The 15,536-nt window shown below is 36.0% G+C and overlaps 2 protein-coding genes across 2 annotated transcripts; both read left to right on the top strand.

Annotated features, from left to right (window-relative positions):
- Window positions 1–14,610: 14,610 nt before the first annotated feature.
- Window positions 14,611–15,132, top strand: LOC116135238. Its single transcript, XM_031420932.1, has one exon. The coding sequence runs from the start codon at window positions 14,611–14,613 to the stop codon at window positions 15,130–15,132; it is 522 nt and encodes a 173-aa protein (XP_031276792.1).
- An 8-nt stretch (window positions 15,133–15,140) lies between these two features.
- Window positions 15,141–15,536, top strand: LOC116135236. Its single transcript, XM_031420931.1, has one exon. It carries the CDS (start codon window positions 15,141–15,143, stop codon window positions 15,534–15,536), a length of 396 nt encoding a protein of 131 aa, XP_031276791.1.

Here is a 15,536-nt window from a genome sequence, read left to right as displayed (position 1 = left end):
AAGATCTTTGGATGCAATGTCACACAAATCAACAATATAAACATTTGAATGTCTATAACCTATAAATGCAATTTTACTAGTCCTAGACTCAATGAATTCACAACACATGGATTGAAAAACAACCTTAAGCCCTTGTCACTCAATTGACTTATACTCAATAGATTAAGCTTCAATCTATCCACAAGTAACACATCATGAACAGTTAGAGACTTGTTACCGATAGAGCCAATGTCAATGACTCCTCCTTTTGAGTTGTCACCAAAGCGGACATTTCCTCCATTCTTTGGCTTCAGTGAGGTAAACAAGCTCTTGTCTCCCGTCATATGTCTTGAGCATGCACTATCAAGATACCACTTGTTTGCTCCTTGCTTCTTTGCTTCAAGACACACCTACACAATGAAAACATTCATGTACTTTTTAGTACCCAAATGGTCTTAGGTCCATGTGAGTTAGTTTTAACCAATCCCTTAAGAATCCAAACCCTTTTTACTACAAAAGGCTTGCCTTTCCTAATGGGACATTTGTGTGTGTTTTGACCAACATACTTAAAAAAGCCACATTTCTTAAAAGATGTTTTTAGTTTAATGAATGGTTTATGTGTTTTGTTAAAAGGTTTTTCATTTGAAAACATGTTATAGCCCAAACCTTCTTTGTTAAAAGCACATCTTTGTGAAGCAAGCATTTCATCAAGTCTTGTGCTTCCTAAAGTGAATTTGCTCAAAATCTCTTTAGTGTTTTCAAGCTCATTTTTGAAACTAATGCTTTCATTTTGAAAATCCCACACAAGATAATATCAAAACATCAATTTATCTACTCAAAATGATCTTGTCACATGGAACACAATCAAAATCATGTTTGAGTTTCTCATGTTCACTTAAAAGCTTTTCATGATCACTCAAAAGTTTTTCCGTGCTCATTTTTCAAAACACATGCTTGTTTCTTTAACAAGCAATTTCTTAAAGAAACTTTTTAATATTCTTCCATTAAAGATTCAATTGCACATTGTAATTCATTGAAAGAATAGTTTTCAAAGTCATTTACCTCAAATTCGGAGTCTTCTTCCGAATTGCATTCGTTAGCCATGAAGCGAAGGTTGGCTTACTCTTCATTTGACTCATCTTCATCGCTTGAGTCATCACTTCCACTCCATGTGGTGATAAGAACCTTCTTCTTGTAGAATTTTTCATTATTCTCCTTCTTTTTCCATTTGGCTTGAGGACAATCTTGACGAATATGACTCGATTTTTTACATTCATGGCAAATGATGTCCGATTTGCCCTTTTCTTCCTCATTTCTTGGTTTGAACCTTTGGAAATTTCTTTCTTTTAATCTTTTGCTCCTTCCAAGAAACTTAGTGAACTTTCTTGCTAAGAAATTGATTTCATCTTCTTCCATAAAGGAATCACCTTCCTCTTCTTCATTTATGGTCTTGAGGGCAATCTGCCTCTTTGGTTTACTTTCTTCTTCTTTTGGCTTTCTCTTCATCTCAAAAGTCAATAAGCTACCAATGAGCTCATCCATTTTCATCTTGTTGAGGTCCTTGGATTCTTCAATCGTGGTCACATTCATTATTTAACTTTCCGACAATGAACGAAGGATTTTTTTTTCACAAGCTCAAGAGTTTAAAACGTTTTCCAAGACCCTTGAGGTCATTTTTCAAGTTTGAAAATCTCTTGTACATGTCGATGATGCTTTCTTTGGATTTCATCTCAAAAAGCTCATAGTCATAGAATAGCATTTAAATCTTTGATTCCTTCACTTGACTTGCTCCTTCATGAATTGTTTAAAGAATTTCCCATGCATCTTTGGTCGTTTCACATGCTGAAACTCTTCCAAACTTTGTAGCATCAAGAGAACAAAACAAAATGTTAAGAGCTTTGTCATTTAAGCTTAATTTCTTTTCATCATCAGTCGTATAGTCTTATCTCTTTTTGGAAGATGTGTATTAGAGTTCATGGAAGCGTGGTTCCCTTGTTATACTATTTTCCACAAATTGTAATCTATGGGCCTAATACGAGGTCCCACTCTAATTCTCCATTATGTATAGTTTACACCACAAAACAATGGGGGTCTTGTAGTACAATGACTTTCATTAAAGAGAGGTGTTGATGTACTAGCCATATCTAGATCAATTAACTCTTGAAACTGTTAGGTTTTCAACACAAGAGCCCAAGCTCTGATATCAATTGTAAAACCCTATGTGGAAAAATAATCCTAGAGGGGGTGAATAGGATACTTTAAAAATAATTATGGAATAAAAAAAATCACCAACCCAAACAAGTTATGAACCTACAACAATAACAAATATAGGCAATAAATATGAATGATGCTAATCAATAAGGATAATCAATGCTAAACAATAAATAAGATAGAGTTATAAAGATGGACAATGAATGAGTGCAAATGATAATGATGCTTCAAGTAAATATGCAAGGAATAATAAATGAGTTGAGAGAAAAGAAATGCTTAGAGATTTATAATGGTTCGAAGCTCTATCCACAAGCCTCCTACATCCACTTCTTCAAGGCAACCTCCTTGAAGTTCCATTAGAATTAGATTGCGCCAAATACACTAGTTTAACAGGATTTTGCCTCTAATAATGTTTGACAGGATTTTGCCTCTTAGATTTAAAGAATTTCGTTTACAAAGAGTTTGATAAAAAGTGTGAGAAAGATTGCCTCTTAAACTAGGCTTGAACACACAATAAGAACAATACTCTCAAAGATTTACAAATATGTTGCAAGAGAGTGATGTTTTGATTTGGATTTTTAGCTCAACTAGATTATGTGAGAATGTCTCACTTTGAATCTTTGATATTCTTTCTATCTGTCTTAGGAATGAAGTGCCTTATTTATTGCATGACTTCCCCCTTTTGAACCAAAGAGTCGTTGCTGCATTTAATGCATGTTTGAAAAGCCTGCAAATATAGAGGAACGGGCGTTCCACCATCGCGAATGATTATTTCTAACACCAACAACCAAATCGTGCAACTTTAGGGTTTCTGTTTGATTATTCTACCACGAGGAATGGTTGTACCACCACTACAAATGGTCATTCCACCACGAGGAATGGTCAGACCATTGGCTCCTTAAAATCCCAAAAAAATTCAGAAGCATGCACGGCTTCTTGGAAAATTGACGTTCAGCCAAGAACGATCTTTGAGTGTGAACGGTCGTTCCACCACGGAGAATGGTCGTTCCACTTTTGATACTTGAAGTGGGTGAGTCAGTTCATATGGTACCAAAAAAGTAAGGCATTACTATGGTAAGAAATTCTGTTGATGAGTTAGTGTTTACTAGAATGACAATAGGATGACGGGTTTGTATTGATTATAGGAAGTTGAATGCTGCAACTAAAAAAGATCATTTTCCTCTTCCTTTTATTGATTAAATGTTAGAAAGATTGGCTGGTTATTTTTATTATTATTTCCCTAACAGTTTTTCAGGTTAAAATCAGATTCCTGTCACTCCAGGGGATTAAGAGAAAATGACATTCACATGTCCATTCGGAACCTTTGCGTATAGAAGGATGCCCTTCGGATTGTGCAATGTTCTAGCCACGTTTCAAAGGTGTATGATGTCCATCTTTTCTGATATAATTGAAAAATTTATTGAGGTGTTTATGGATGATTTTTTTGTTTTTGGATTGTCATTTGACAAATGCCTTGATAATTTGACTTTGGTTTTGAAAAGATGTGTTGAAACAAATTTGACATTGAGTTAGGAAAAGAGTCATTTCATGGTGAAGCAAGGAACTATTTTAGGGCATGTGGTATCTAGTAGGGGTATTGAAGTAGACAAAGCTAAGGTTGATTTGATTACTAAATTGTCGCCACCCACATCTGTGAAGGGTGTGCGAAGTTTACTTGGTCATGCAGGTTTCTATAGGCGGTTCATAAAGGATTTTTCCAAGATTAGTAGGCCTTTGTGCAATCTGTTGGCTAAAGAAACACCTTTTGATTTCAATGATGAATGTTTGACTGCTTTTAATATTCTGAAAGATAAACTCACATCTGCACCTATTCTTATGTCAGCTAATTGGTCGCTTCCATTTGAGTTGATGTGTGATGCTTCTAACTACACATCAGGGCAGTTTTAGGATAGAAAGTAGGAAAAATGCATCATGTTATTCATTATGCGAGTTGTACTTTGAATGATGCACAGATTAACTACTCAACCATTGAAAAAGAATTCTTGGCTATTGTGTTTGCTTTAGAAAAATTTCGCTCTTATTTGATTGGTTCTAAAGTGACTGTGTTTTCAGATCATGCTACATTGAGATATCTATTGAGTAAAAACGATGCTAAGTCCAGGTTAATCAGATGGATTTTATAGTTGCAAGAATTTGACTTGACTATCAAGGACAAGAAGAGAAGTGAGAATGTAGTGGCTGACCACTTATCTAGACTTGTGGAGGCAACAAGCCATGAAGAGCATAATCAAGATAGGGAGTAGCCCCTCGTTGAGACCTTCCCTAATGAACAACTTTTTTCCATCCTTGGAAAAGATCCTTGGTATGCTGACATTGTGAATTATCTAACATGTGGTATAGTTGACCCTGATTTGACCTTACAAGAAAAGAAGAAATTCTTATCCACTGTTAAGCATTACTTCTGGGACGATCCTTATTTGTTTAAAAGTTTCATATCGAATAATAAGGAGATGTGTCCCCGACTCTGAGCAGCAAGACATTTTAAGACATAACCATGAATCACCTTGTAGAGGACACTTTGGTGGCAAGAAAATGGCACTTAAGGTACTGCAATCTGGATTCTATTAGCCATCCTTATTTAAAGATGCTTTTACCTTTTGTGCAGGATGTGATCGATGCCAATGGATAGGGATTAGTGGCAAGAGAGATGAGATGCCACTCACGACATTTATGCTGGTTGAGTTGTTTGACATGTGGGGCATTGACTTTATGGGTCCGTTTCCTAACTCTTTTGGTTATACTTATATACTTGTTATCGTTGATTATGTTTCCAAATGTATTGAGGCTATTGCCACAAAGACTAATGATAGTAAGGTTGTACTCAGTTTTCTTAAAGACTTTATTTTTACCCTTTATGGTACCCCTAGAACTATCATTAGTGATGGGGGGAGTCACTTTTGTAACAAGTCTTTTGCAGCATTGTTGAAGAAGTATGACATTAAACATAAGGTGGTAACTCTGTATCATCCTCAGACTTCAGGGCAAGTAGAAGTAAGTAACAAGCAAATCAAGACCATTTGGAGAGAACAATTTGCATATCAAGGAAAGATTGGGCAATGAAACTGAATGATGCTGTATGGGCATATCGGACAACTTTCAAGACTCCACTTAGGATGAGTCCCTATAGGTTAGTCTTTGGGAAAGCATGTCATCTACCAATGGAATTAGAGCATAAGACGTATTGGGCAATCAAGATATTGAACCTTGACATGGACAAGGCTAGATAGGAAAGGAAATTGCAACTAAACGAGTTGGATGAGCTTAGGAATGAAGCATATGAGAATGCTAAGATCTACAAGGAAAGAACTAAGTTGTACCACGACAAAGTAATACGACGAAAAGAATTCCAATCAGGTATCAATGTGTTACTTTATGACTCACGGTTGTGTCTTTTTCCAAAGAAGTTGAAATCAAAATGGATTGGGCCATTAGAAGTTTAAGAAGTGTTCCCATATGGAGCAGTGGAGATAGAAAACTTGAAGACGGTAAACCAATTCAATGTTAATGGATACCAGCTGAAGGCTTACCAAGAAAGCTATGCTCCAAACAAGGAAGTGGAGTACTTTAATGATCCTGAATGATGACTGAGCGTCCCGTCTAGCTCAAGACGATAAACAAGTGCTTTTTGAGAGGCAACCCGAATGTTTCTTTTCCTTTGTTTGTTTCATTTTTATTTTATTGTTTTTGTTTATTTAAATATTTTTATTTCAGTTTACTATTTTGATCACATTAGGTGTGTGTTATTTTGTGTATTTTATTTTATGTGTTTGAATTTTCAGGAAATCTAACACTTAGTTTAGTTTTTCCAGAAAATACACTTCACGCCGTGGTGCAACTTATTCAAGCTAGGGCGCAATTGCGATGTCATACCTGACAATGACACAAACGCGCAATTAGGCCGCGACTCAATTTTATGAGCCGCGATGCAAATGCGACAATTTTGAAATTCAAATCCATAATAAGCCGAAGTGCAAAATTTTCAGGTCACGACGCGTTTATGTCGTTCTTCATTTTAACATTGAAAATTCGAATTACATCAAGCAGATTATAAAAAGACATATCAGTTCTCATTTGCACCACAACGTAGTTCTTCACTTTTCTCTCAAATTTTTTGATTGAACTTCCATTTTTCTTGCCAAAAATCACTTCATTCATCACCTAAACACATCCTAAACACTTGATTGACATTGATTTTGTAGATTCAGGATCAATTTTGGGCTGGACCGATTTGGGCATTTTTTTATTTTGGGCCAAAAACATCTCAATCCAAGGTTTTGATCACTGATTCCGATTGGGTAGGCATCCTAGACTGCTCATTTGTGATTTTATTTGGATATTTGATTTTGGAAAGTTGAGTTGAGTTGATTGCTTTGGATATTGATTTGGGTGTGGATTGAGTGGATTGAGATTGATTTTATATTATGTTGTGATTGGGTGTATTGGGTGTTGTGTGATTGCCATGTAATTGGGCAAATTGATTTTGTTGTGATTGGGTGTATTGGGTGTTGTGTGATTGCCGTGTAATTGGGCAAATTGATTGTGGTGTGATTAGGTGTATTGGGTGTTATGCGATTGCCGTGTAATTGGGCATTGGGCGAGATTGTTAGTGGAGTTGTGTTATTGTTTGATTTTTAGGAGTGTCGGTATCTTGATTTGTTGTTATGGCATCCACTAAGAGGGGTAGAGATGTGGCTAGTTCTAGTAGAGGTCCTGGAGGTTCCTCATGGGACACCCATGACCCTAGATTTGTGAGTTTAGCTACTAAGGATAGGTATAAGGACAATACTATTAATAATAAAGGATTCATGGATCAGCGAGGCTTTGATTTTAAGAGTCCTTATGAGGGAGTTACTGACATTATTAGTGATTTGAGTTGGGAGAGATTTATAGCCCAACTGAACGTAACTGTTGAGCCTCTCAGTATGGAGTTTTAGGCCAATGCCTTCGAGCATAGAAATGAAAGAATTAGGATTTTAGGGAAGGAGGTGAGATTTAATGTTGAGATGATTAACCAGATTTATGGGTTACCGCCTATATTTGAAGAGGGTGATGATTTCTCCAAATTCTTTAAGGACCCAAACTATGATGAGGTACTACAATATTTGACAGAGGGTCAGGGAGAGTGGATTCTTGGTCGGAACAACAGAAGAAAAGGTTTCAATGCAAATTCACTCACATTCACTCATAGGGTGTGGGAATATTTTGTATGTGCCAACATATATCCTTCAAGGACCTTAACACAGTGGACACTGAGAAAGCTCTCATGATGTATGCCATATATCAACAGATGCGAATCAACATACGACAGATTATCCATTTTCAGATTTTATATATGGCCAAATCTTCTAAATCCTATCTGTTTCCTAGCCTTATCACTATATTATGTGTATCTGCGGGAGTTGCTATTAGGAACGATGAAGTGAAGAGACCACCACTTCTACCTCTGACACTGAAGTATCTCCAGTAGATTACCAGTGGGGGTAAGAGAGCTGTAGCCCAGGCACAACTGCGCAGACAGAAAGCCCCACACCTGTCAACATCTTCCACTCAGCCCGTACATGGTCAGATAGCCAACTTGAGAGCATAGATGAGAGAGTGGCACACATGGTTCATAGGTCAAATGAAGTATCAGGCTGAGTGTTTATAGACGCTATAATGGATCTAGCAGTTTTAGTTATCTCAATCAGGAGTGGATTCGAGACAGTTTGCATTTCCTGTCTACCCAGGGGTTATTAGCCGAGGACACCTATTAGTGGTGTTGTAGGGGGTGATAGGGGTGATGTTGACAGGGATGGCAATGATCTGGAGGATGATGATGGTGATGGTGGTGGCCAGTAGTGAGAGACTGGATGGATTTACTGATGGATTTCTTGCTTTTCATTTTATTTTTTGTACTTTCGTTTTTAGTTTATTTGTGTGTGATTTTGCCTTTCAGTTGTATAAACTTTAGTTACTTTATTATTGATTCAATGTTCTTTTCATTTCTATTTTATTTTTATTTCCATAAACACTATGCGGATTAACAGACAACATGGATTCTATCCAAGACACCATGTGTCCTTTTCTTTTGTGTTGGTTGATTTCATGTGATTATAGGATATGCATTTAGTGGCGTTACTTCTGGACTTTCAGATTTGTTACTCAAAGGGGGGTACCTCGTTTCTTTCCCTTTTACCTCTACGTTGTTTTGTTGGCTACATTAGGGACAATGTAGGATTTTGGTTGAGGGTGGGACAGTATGCAATTTTTGCATGCCTGAAAATTTTTGGTTTATGGAAGTTTGTGTTTCCTGGATGATGTCAAATGTCTGTGATATTGTTGATTGCAATGACATGTAGTATTTAGAAGAGGTGATTTTTACACTAATTCAAGAATTATCTTGGATGTTGATTTTTGCTTGATTCAAAACTTTCAGGTTTGTGGTTTGTTTAGTCTGTGGGTTCTAGCTTTTAGAAGTGTTTTGTGGTTAATTTCCTACGTTTTTATGAGATCCCTAAACTCTAGAACCTATTTGATGATCACTTGAGGCAAAATCCTAGACAACACATGATTTAAGAAATGACTTAGGCCATTTTTGGATCGTTTGAGCCTTTCAAGCCAACCTTATTTAAGCTATTATCCTTAGTCACACCGTTAAGCCTTACTGTATAGATTTAGCCTGATTTTCTTTCTTTCAACCCACAATAACCTGTCCATTTAACCCTTAAACACATTTCCTACCCATGATTTTCTTTTAACGAATTAATCTGAATTTTTTAATGTAAAATGTGTGTGGCTTCGATAATTGTATAAGACTTTGTGAGGATATTCGAAAGAAAGAGTTGGGGGTTGTTGTGTGGGAAAAAGGAAGATGTTGGGTGATATCCATGCTTCCTAAATTTCTATAAGTTAATGTTTAATTGATCCAAAAAAAAAAAAAAAAAAAAAAAAAAAAAAAAGCAATTCAATAGGAAGTATGAAAAGGGTACAGATTCATTGTGATTAGGGAGAGTGATGCAAAAAAATAAAAAAATAAATATAATAATAATAATAAAGGGTTTCGGGTTTGGATGAGAGTAGTTGTTTTGAGCGACTGTGATCTATGAAATGTAAGATTATTCCTCTTAATTGCTTGAATCCCTTACGTTCTTTCATAACCCAATATAGGGGTGGACAAAAAATAGGATAGAATCGGAACCGTTAGGTACCCAAGTTTCAATTTTGTTCTACCCAGAACCGCCTGCCACAGGGTCAGTTTTGGTTCCAAAAAATTGGAATCGACATTGTGTTGTTCCTGTTCTGGTTTCGATTCCGATTCTAGTTTCGATTTCGGTTCTGGTTCTGGTTCCTATAAGGAGGAACCGGGAACCAGAACCTGGAACCGGTACTTAAAAAATTTGCATTAAAATATGGGGGGTTTTCTAACATTTTATGCTTAATATAAAAAAGAAAAAAAATGTGATTATTGATTTAGGGTTCTCAGAATTTAGAAAACTAAAAAATTGAGTAGTCGCCTCACGATTCTCTTTGGCTAAATCTGACTTTCAGTCTTTGGCTTTGTAACGATTCTCTTTCGTTATCTTCCATTTGCAAAGGTTCGTGAAGTTTTGGGTTTGGGTTCTTAGACAATTATATGTGCATATTCTCCCTAAATCCCCAATATCATGGATCCCTAGCTGCAAAGAGTAACTAATTATGTTGTGTTGCCTACTACAGGTTTTGAAGATAAGTTCCAAAAAGAATCTGGTTTGTGTTCATCAGCTATTCGTTCGGCACTAGTGAATATTTGAGGTATTTCTAATAGTTTTTTTAAAACATCGGAGTGCTTCAAATTAATCGATTTTATCACTTGAGTTTGAGAGAGCAGTATCGGTGAGGTTGTTTCAATTTTTGGATGAAGTTTTAAAAAATGAATCTCAAATAATTAAATAAAACTAATTTAATTTAACCTTTTTTTGATTATATGTCAGTTTAAAAAATTAATCAATTTCAAAATTAGCCGAATGTATATATACTGTAGGAAGAGTTGAAAGATTGAATGAGAAAAATTAGTTAGAGTTCGACTTTGCCTGTGACATAGCCTGTATTTGTAAACCAATAGTTTGACAGTGCAGTATTGTGTTGTGTGTGTTCGTTTCTAACAATTGTAAGCCAACTATTTTATTCAATGAATATTATCACCCATATTTTCTTATTGATCTAAATCTGATTATCTGATTGTATTGTTCTTATTTTTGTTGTTGTTTACTAGTTGTGTTCCATGTGTGTGGATTATTGTGTTGTGTTGTGTTATGTTGTGGTGATTTGCTGGTATTTGGCGTGGTGACTGGAAGTTCTAGGATTTAGTTAATGTAGTTTTATTCAATTTATTAACATACTAAATTACTAATTGACTTCCTTTGTTGTTTTCTTTTTTGTAGTACTAGAAGCAATTGATGAAGAAACTACTACCACTGTAGATTTTGGGGATGAAACTTGAGATGTTATCATTTTGTTGTACTTGTGTTATTTAAGTTATGTAATTTTAATGTTGGGAGTTTGAAAATTGATATGTTATTAACTTATTATGTGATGTTATTGTGTTATTTAATGTGTTATGTAACACAGGTTTCGGTTCCAGGTTTTAGGAATCGAAATCAAAACTGTCGATTCTGGTTCCAGTTCCGGTTCCAAATTAAAGGAACCAACCGGTTCTGGTTCCAGTTTCGGTTCCTTAAAAAAAAGGCAGGTACCCGGACCCGCCTACCTCTACCCAATACTTAGCCTAACGTTACAAGCTTAATGAATTCCTAATGATCTGAAGTCATGTGTTGCTCTGCATTAGTGGAGAGTGATCTGAAAAGTAGGCTTATGGAGTTGTGTTTTTAATGTTTTCTATTTTATGGGATCAAAATGATGTTTTCTTTTGGAGATTGCTATGAAACCACCTCTAAGGCTAGGATTAACGGTTTGTGGATTGACTGTGATGGAGAGTGGAGAACGAAGGTGAAATTGATTTTTAAGATGTTCTTAGATGTGGGTGATTATTGCTTATTCTTGTTGGTTTATATGTATGCAATGTATGAGACATATTTATTGATGTATCCAGGAAATCCATGTTTTGTACATATGTGTTAGGAATTGGTAGGATGTTTGTGGGTAGCATCGCTGAAAACCCTCACGAGACTATAACTCGTCCACTAGGGGGACTTAGGGGTTTAAAGACTTATTGCATACGCTAAATGCAACCGTGTCAACCTTTGGAAGTAGTTTAGCTAGGATAGATTAATTAGGATTAGACTTTATCACTTTCATTGATAGGGACTAGCAATAAGCTCGTAAGGGGTTATGTTGAGTGGTGAAAATGCAGATTTATTTTATGATTTAGGGGTGAAATTGTAAGGAATTCAATGTTTAACACATTATTTAGGATGAGTTTCCTTACTTGTTTTGTTATCTTCCAAAATCACAGGTTTTGTTGTGTTTTCAGGTAATTAGATGCAAAAAGATGGATTATTCGTGCTTGTGTTGGTGTTCAGACATCTTGGACCCATCGAGCGCAGATAAATCAAGGCGAGCGAAAAAAGAGTGAAATTCTGCAACTGAGCCGTAGCACACTTTTCTGAGTCGCGACATGAAGATGACGTAACTTGTATTGCGCTCCAACGAAGAATCATCAAGCCGCGACATAAAGTCGACGAAATCCAAACTACGCTGCAGTGCAATTTATCCATGCTGCAGCATGATAGGGTTTTTGTCGAAGGAAAAATCACTTGGAGTTGTGCCACAGCACAAATCAAATGCGCCAGGGCGCAAATCGCGATATTTGGAAAAACTCCACATTTTCAACCCTAATTTTTGCGACCAATATTTAAAATTTTACCATTTTGCCTAAAAACTATATAAATGCAACTTTAGTCTGATTTTCAGGATGATTAGCTTATATAAAACACTTTTGCAACTTTTGAGGCTTGGGAGAGAGTGATTGATTGTGTAAAGCTAAACCTTGATCATCTTGAGTGAATCTTGCATCCAAATGTGTAAGGGTGAGATCAAAGTTTGTTTTCTTGTATTTATAAGTAGCTAAACTCTTTCCTAGTGTATCCAATGTAATCTAATTAGACTACTTTATGTTTATTGTTAAATCAAATGTTTAATTGATCCAATGGTATCTTAGTTTCATTCACTTATGTTTATTGAGTTGATTAATCATTATTATTGCGTGATTGCCTTTGATTTACGGTTGGATGGTTGTATGAGTCAAGGTTAGGCTATACGCCACTAGCTAATCTTGAATATCTTTTGATCTTTGATCGTTGTTGTTGTTGTCTGACTGTGTTTAATAGTTGTTTGATTGACTATATGAGTTGGCGTTAGGCTATACGCCACTAGCAAATCTCAGATTGCTCTAATGAACGATTGATTTCTATTTGTGTGATGCCCTCGACAGGTGTGAGTTAGTTTGTGTTCGTTTTGGTACTTTTGTGCATAATTGGTTTTTGTTATTTAGATTAGGCTACACGCCACTAGCTAGTTTGGATTATGAAAACACTAGGTTGATTCGGTTGGCCACAGCACAACCTTATCTTGGTAAGTATCAACCCTAAGATTTGGATCGAGAAACATCGGTTAGATTAATAACATAAAGTAGGATAATTATGGTGAAATTAGATACACTAGACCATTTCTCATTGTTTGATCATTTGTTTATATCTCGTTTTTATCTTAGTTGTTATTTTAGTATTTATGTTATTCTTACTTGAATTTTAGTTAATTTGGATTTTATTAAATTGTTGGGTAACTTTACTATCTCACTTGATTTCATTATTTTAGTTGTTTTTGCAGAGTATTAGATTCATTGATAGCTTGACTCTTTGTGGGATCGACCCTTACTTGTGCAATTTACTGCAATAGCGACCTGTGCACTTGCGGAGTAATTAAAGTTGTTTTCAACCGAACACCTACCCATGACAAGCCAAGGCGACGCACTCGTGTGCGCAACCGACCAAGGTGTTGTGGCTGCAGGGCAACCCATTTTCAGGCTACTGGGATGTTGCCTATTTATACAGCAACAACCTGTTTATGGGAGCTTCCCCGTGTGCTTTGTGGAGGAAATCAAATGGAAAAGGCATTCTCACGTTGTTGCGAGAGAAGGTTTGAACTTTTTCGCCAAGCCACTATAAAATAGAGCAATCATTGTTGTTTTGGACTATCCAGTTCATGTTTTCACTGGACAAGGACTAAATTGCAAGTTTTATATGTTTAGGGACCAACATGAAATTCTACAAAATTAAAAGGGAATTTTACCTGGTAAATTCAAATCTAATTTTTTGAATGATATTCTATATCTGATTGATGTCTGGTTATGCATGGTGTTCAGTACTTGGCCATCGACCTTAGTTTTATTCTATTTAATTTGTTTATGGGATTGAATGCTTGTAATAAAATTTTATTAAATAGGACATGCGTGTCTTGCCTGTCTCTTTACTCTCAATGTAATTCTCTTCTCACCTATATCCCCTCGAATGCAACTCGAGGTTTATACTTTATTTGTTTTAATTAGAATATGTTTTATTAATTGAATATCATTGCTATAATAAAGATAAAGTGAAGGCGTTAGGCATGTCCTGAAGACTTTTATTTAGTTTTGAAAATTATTTGCATGAACCTAGGTTGTCCTATCAATTCCTCAAAGCTCGAGGAATTTGGTTTTAGATTGACCATGTAATAACACGTTTACTTTATTATCATAGAAAGCATGCTAAAGTTGAATGTTTTAACCTGTTGGACTATAACATCCTATTAAGATAATAAAAATGGTGAGACACTAAATTTAAACCCCTTGTTAAGATATTAAGTCATAAATAACCCGGTGCATTCCACCACTATGAGATTAATCAAACCACTATTTGTCATGGCCTTGTTCGACCCCACAAAGGGTGCACTTTTACCAGTGGGAGGTTGATCATTCATTGGAGTTTTCCTTAATAGTGATGGGTTAGACTTAACTAGGTGTATTTTGCTTGTTCGCCTCCTCGAAGGTTGATAAATACACAAAAGACATAGTAGAGTAGTGCATTTGATTAATGCACATTGTGACATGTAATGTTCAACTCGCTAATCCTTAAATTACACTTGAGGACAATGGCTGGTGCCATTGGATTATGTAATTCGTTTGTTAGCTTTGTTTACATTTGAGTTTAATAGAATGATGTAAACTAGAAGTTTGTTGACCAACCTAATCATTCTATTTTAGCTTGTTCGCTCCCGTGAAGTTTTGAAATAGAAATGATGGGATTTCAGCCCACTAGGGAGACCAACGAGCCTTCTCGAGTTTAATAGTAAGGGCTATTAAAGCTTGAGTAAAATAGTGGGAGTTATTAATTAATATAATATGATATCAACTCTGTTTATTTTGCAATATTGTATTCACACTTCATAATGACTGCGTCTACCCTATCACTACGATCTATCATTGAAAAAGATGAAAGGTTTGATAACACAAACTTCATTGACTGGTATCAAAATCTTAAGATTGTAATTAAATCAGAGAAGAAACTATACATCATTAATGAACCTGTTAAGGAAGTGCTTGAACCTAAGGCTACTCCAAAAGCAAGAGATACTTATCAAAAGTATCTCGATGATGCTGACATTATGCAGTGTTTGTTGTTGTCATCAATGACGTCTAATCTGCAAGAGCAACATCAGCATTTGGATGCTAGTTCTATCATAACAAATCTCAACGAACTCTTTCAGAATCGTGCTAGACACAAACGCTATGAGGCATCAAAGGCATTTTTTAGATGCCAAATATCTGACGGAGCCCAAGTTGGCCCACATGTAATCAAGATGATTGGTTACATCCAGAGGCTTGAGACTTTTGGTATTTTAATGGATGCAGAACTTTCCATGGACCTTATTCTAAAATCCTTGTCTGAATTCTTCTCCCAATTCATTTGAACTTCAATATGAATGCAATGAAGAAGTCTCTCTCAGAGCTTTTGAGTATGCTGAAAACAGCAGAGAAGGACATGAAGAAGTCTAAACCAACGTTGTTAGTTGCTACTGCACCTAGAAAGGGAAGGGGTAAACAAGGCAAAGGAAAGGCTAAGGCCAATCCTAGGTTTAAGCCTAAAACCCAAGATTTTCTAAAGCCTGGAAGCGTGAGCAAGGACGGGAAGGTGGTTTGCTTATACTGTGGTAAGCCTGGCCATTGGAGGAAACATTACAAGGCCTTTTTAGCAAACAAGAAGAGGAATTCTACATCTTCTAAAGGTAGGTATATGATTGAAAAAAATCTTTCTCATGTTACATCTTGGGTCATTGACATTGGATGTGGTTCTCATATTTGCACTTCTGTGTAA

This window comes from Pistacia vera, unplaced genomic scaffold, assembly GCF_008641045.1.
Source record: "Pistacia vera cultivar Batoury unplaced genomic scaffold, PisVer_v2 Contig297, whole genome shotgun sequence".
Taxonomy (NCBI): Eukaryota; Viridiplantae; Streptophyta; class Magnoliopsida; order Sapindales; family Anacardiaceae; genus Pistacia; species Pistacia vera.
Note: the sequence above shows the minus strand (reverse complement) of the source record. Positions and strands in the feature narration are given on the sequence as shown.

Excerpts from the sequence above, each read along its gene's own strand:
- LOC116135238 (XM_031420932.1), top strand. The coding sequence starts at position 14,611 with ATGACTGCGTCTACCCTATCACTACGATCTATCATTGAAAAAGATGAA.
- LOC116135236 (XM_031420931.1), top strand. The coding sequence starts at position 15,141 with ATGAATGCAATGAAGAAGTCTCTCTCAGAGCTTTTGAGTATGCTGAAA.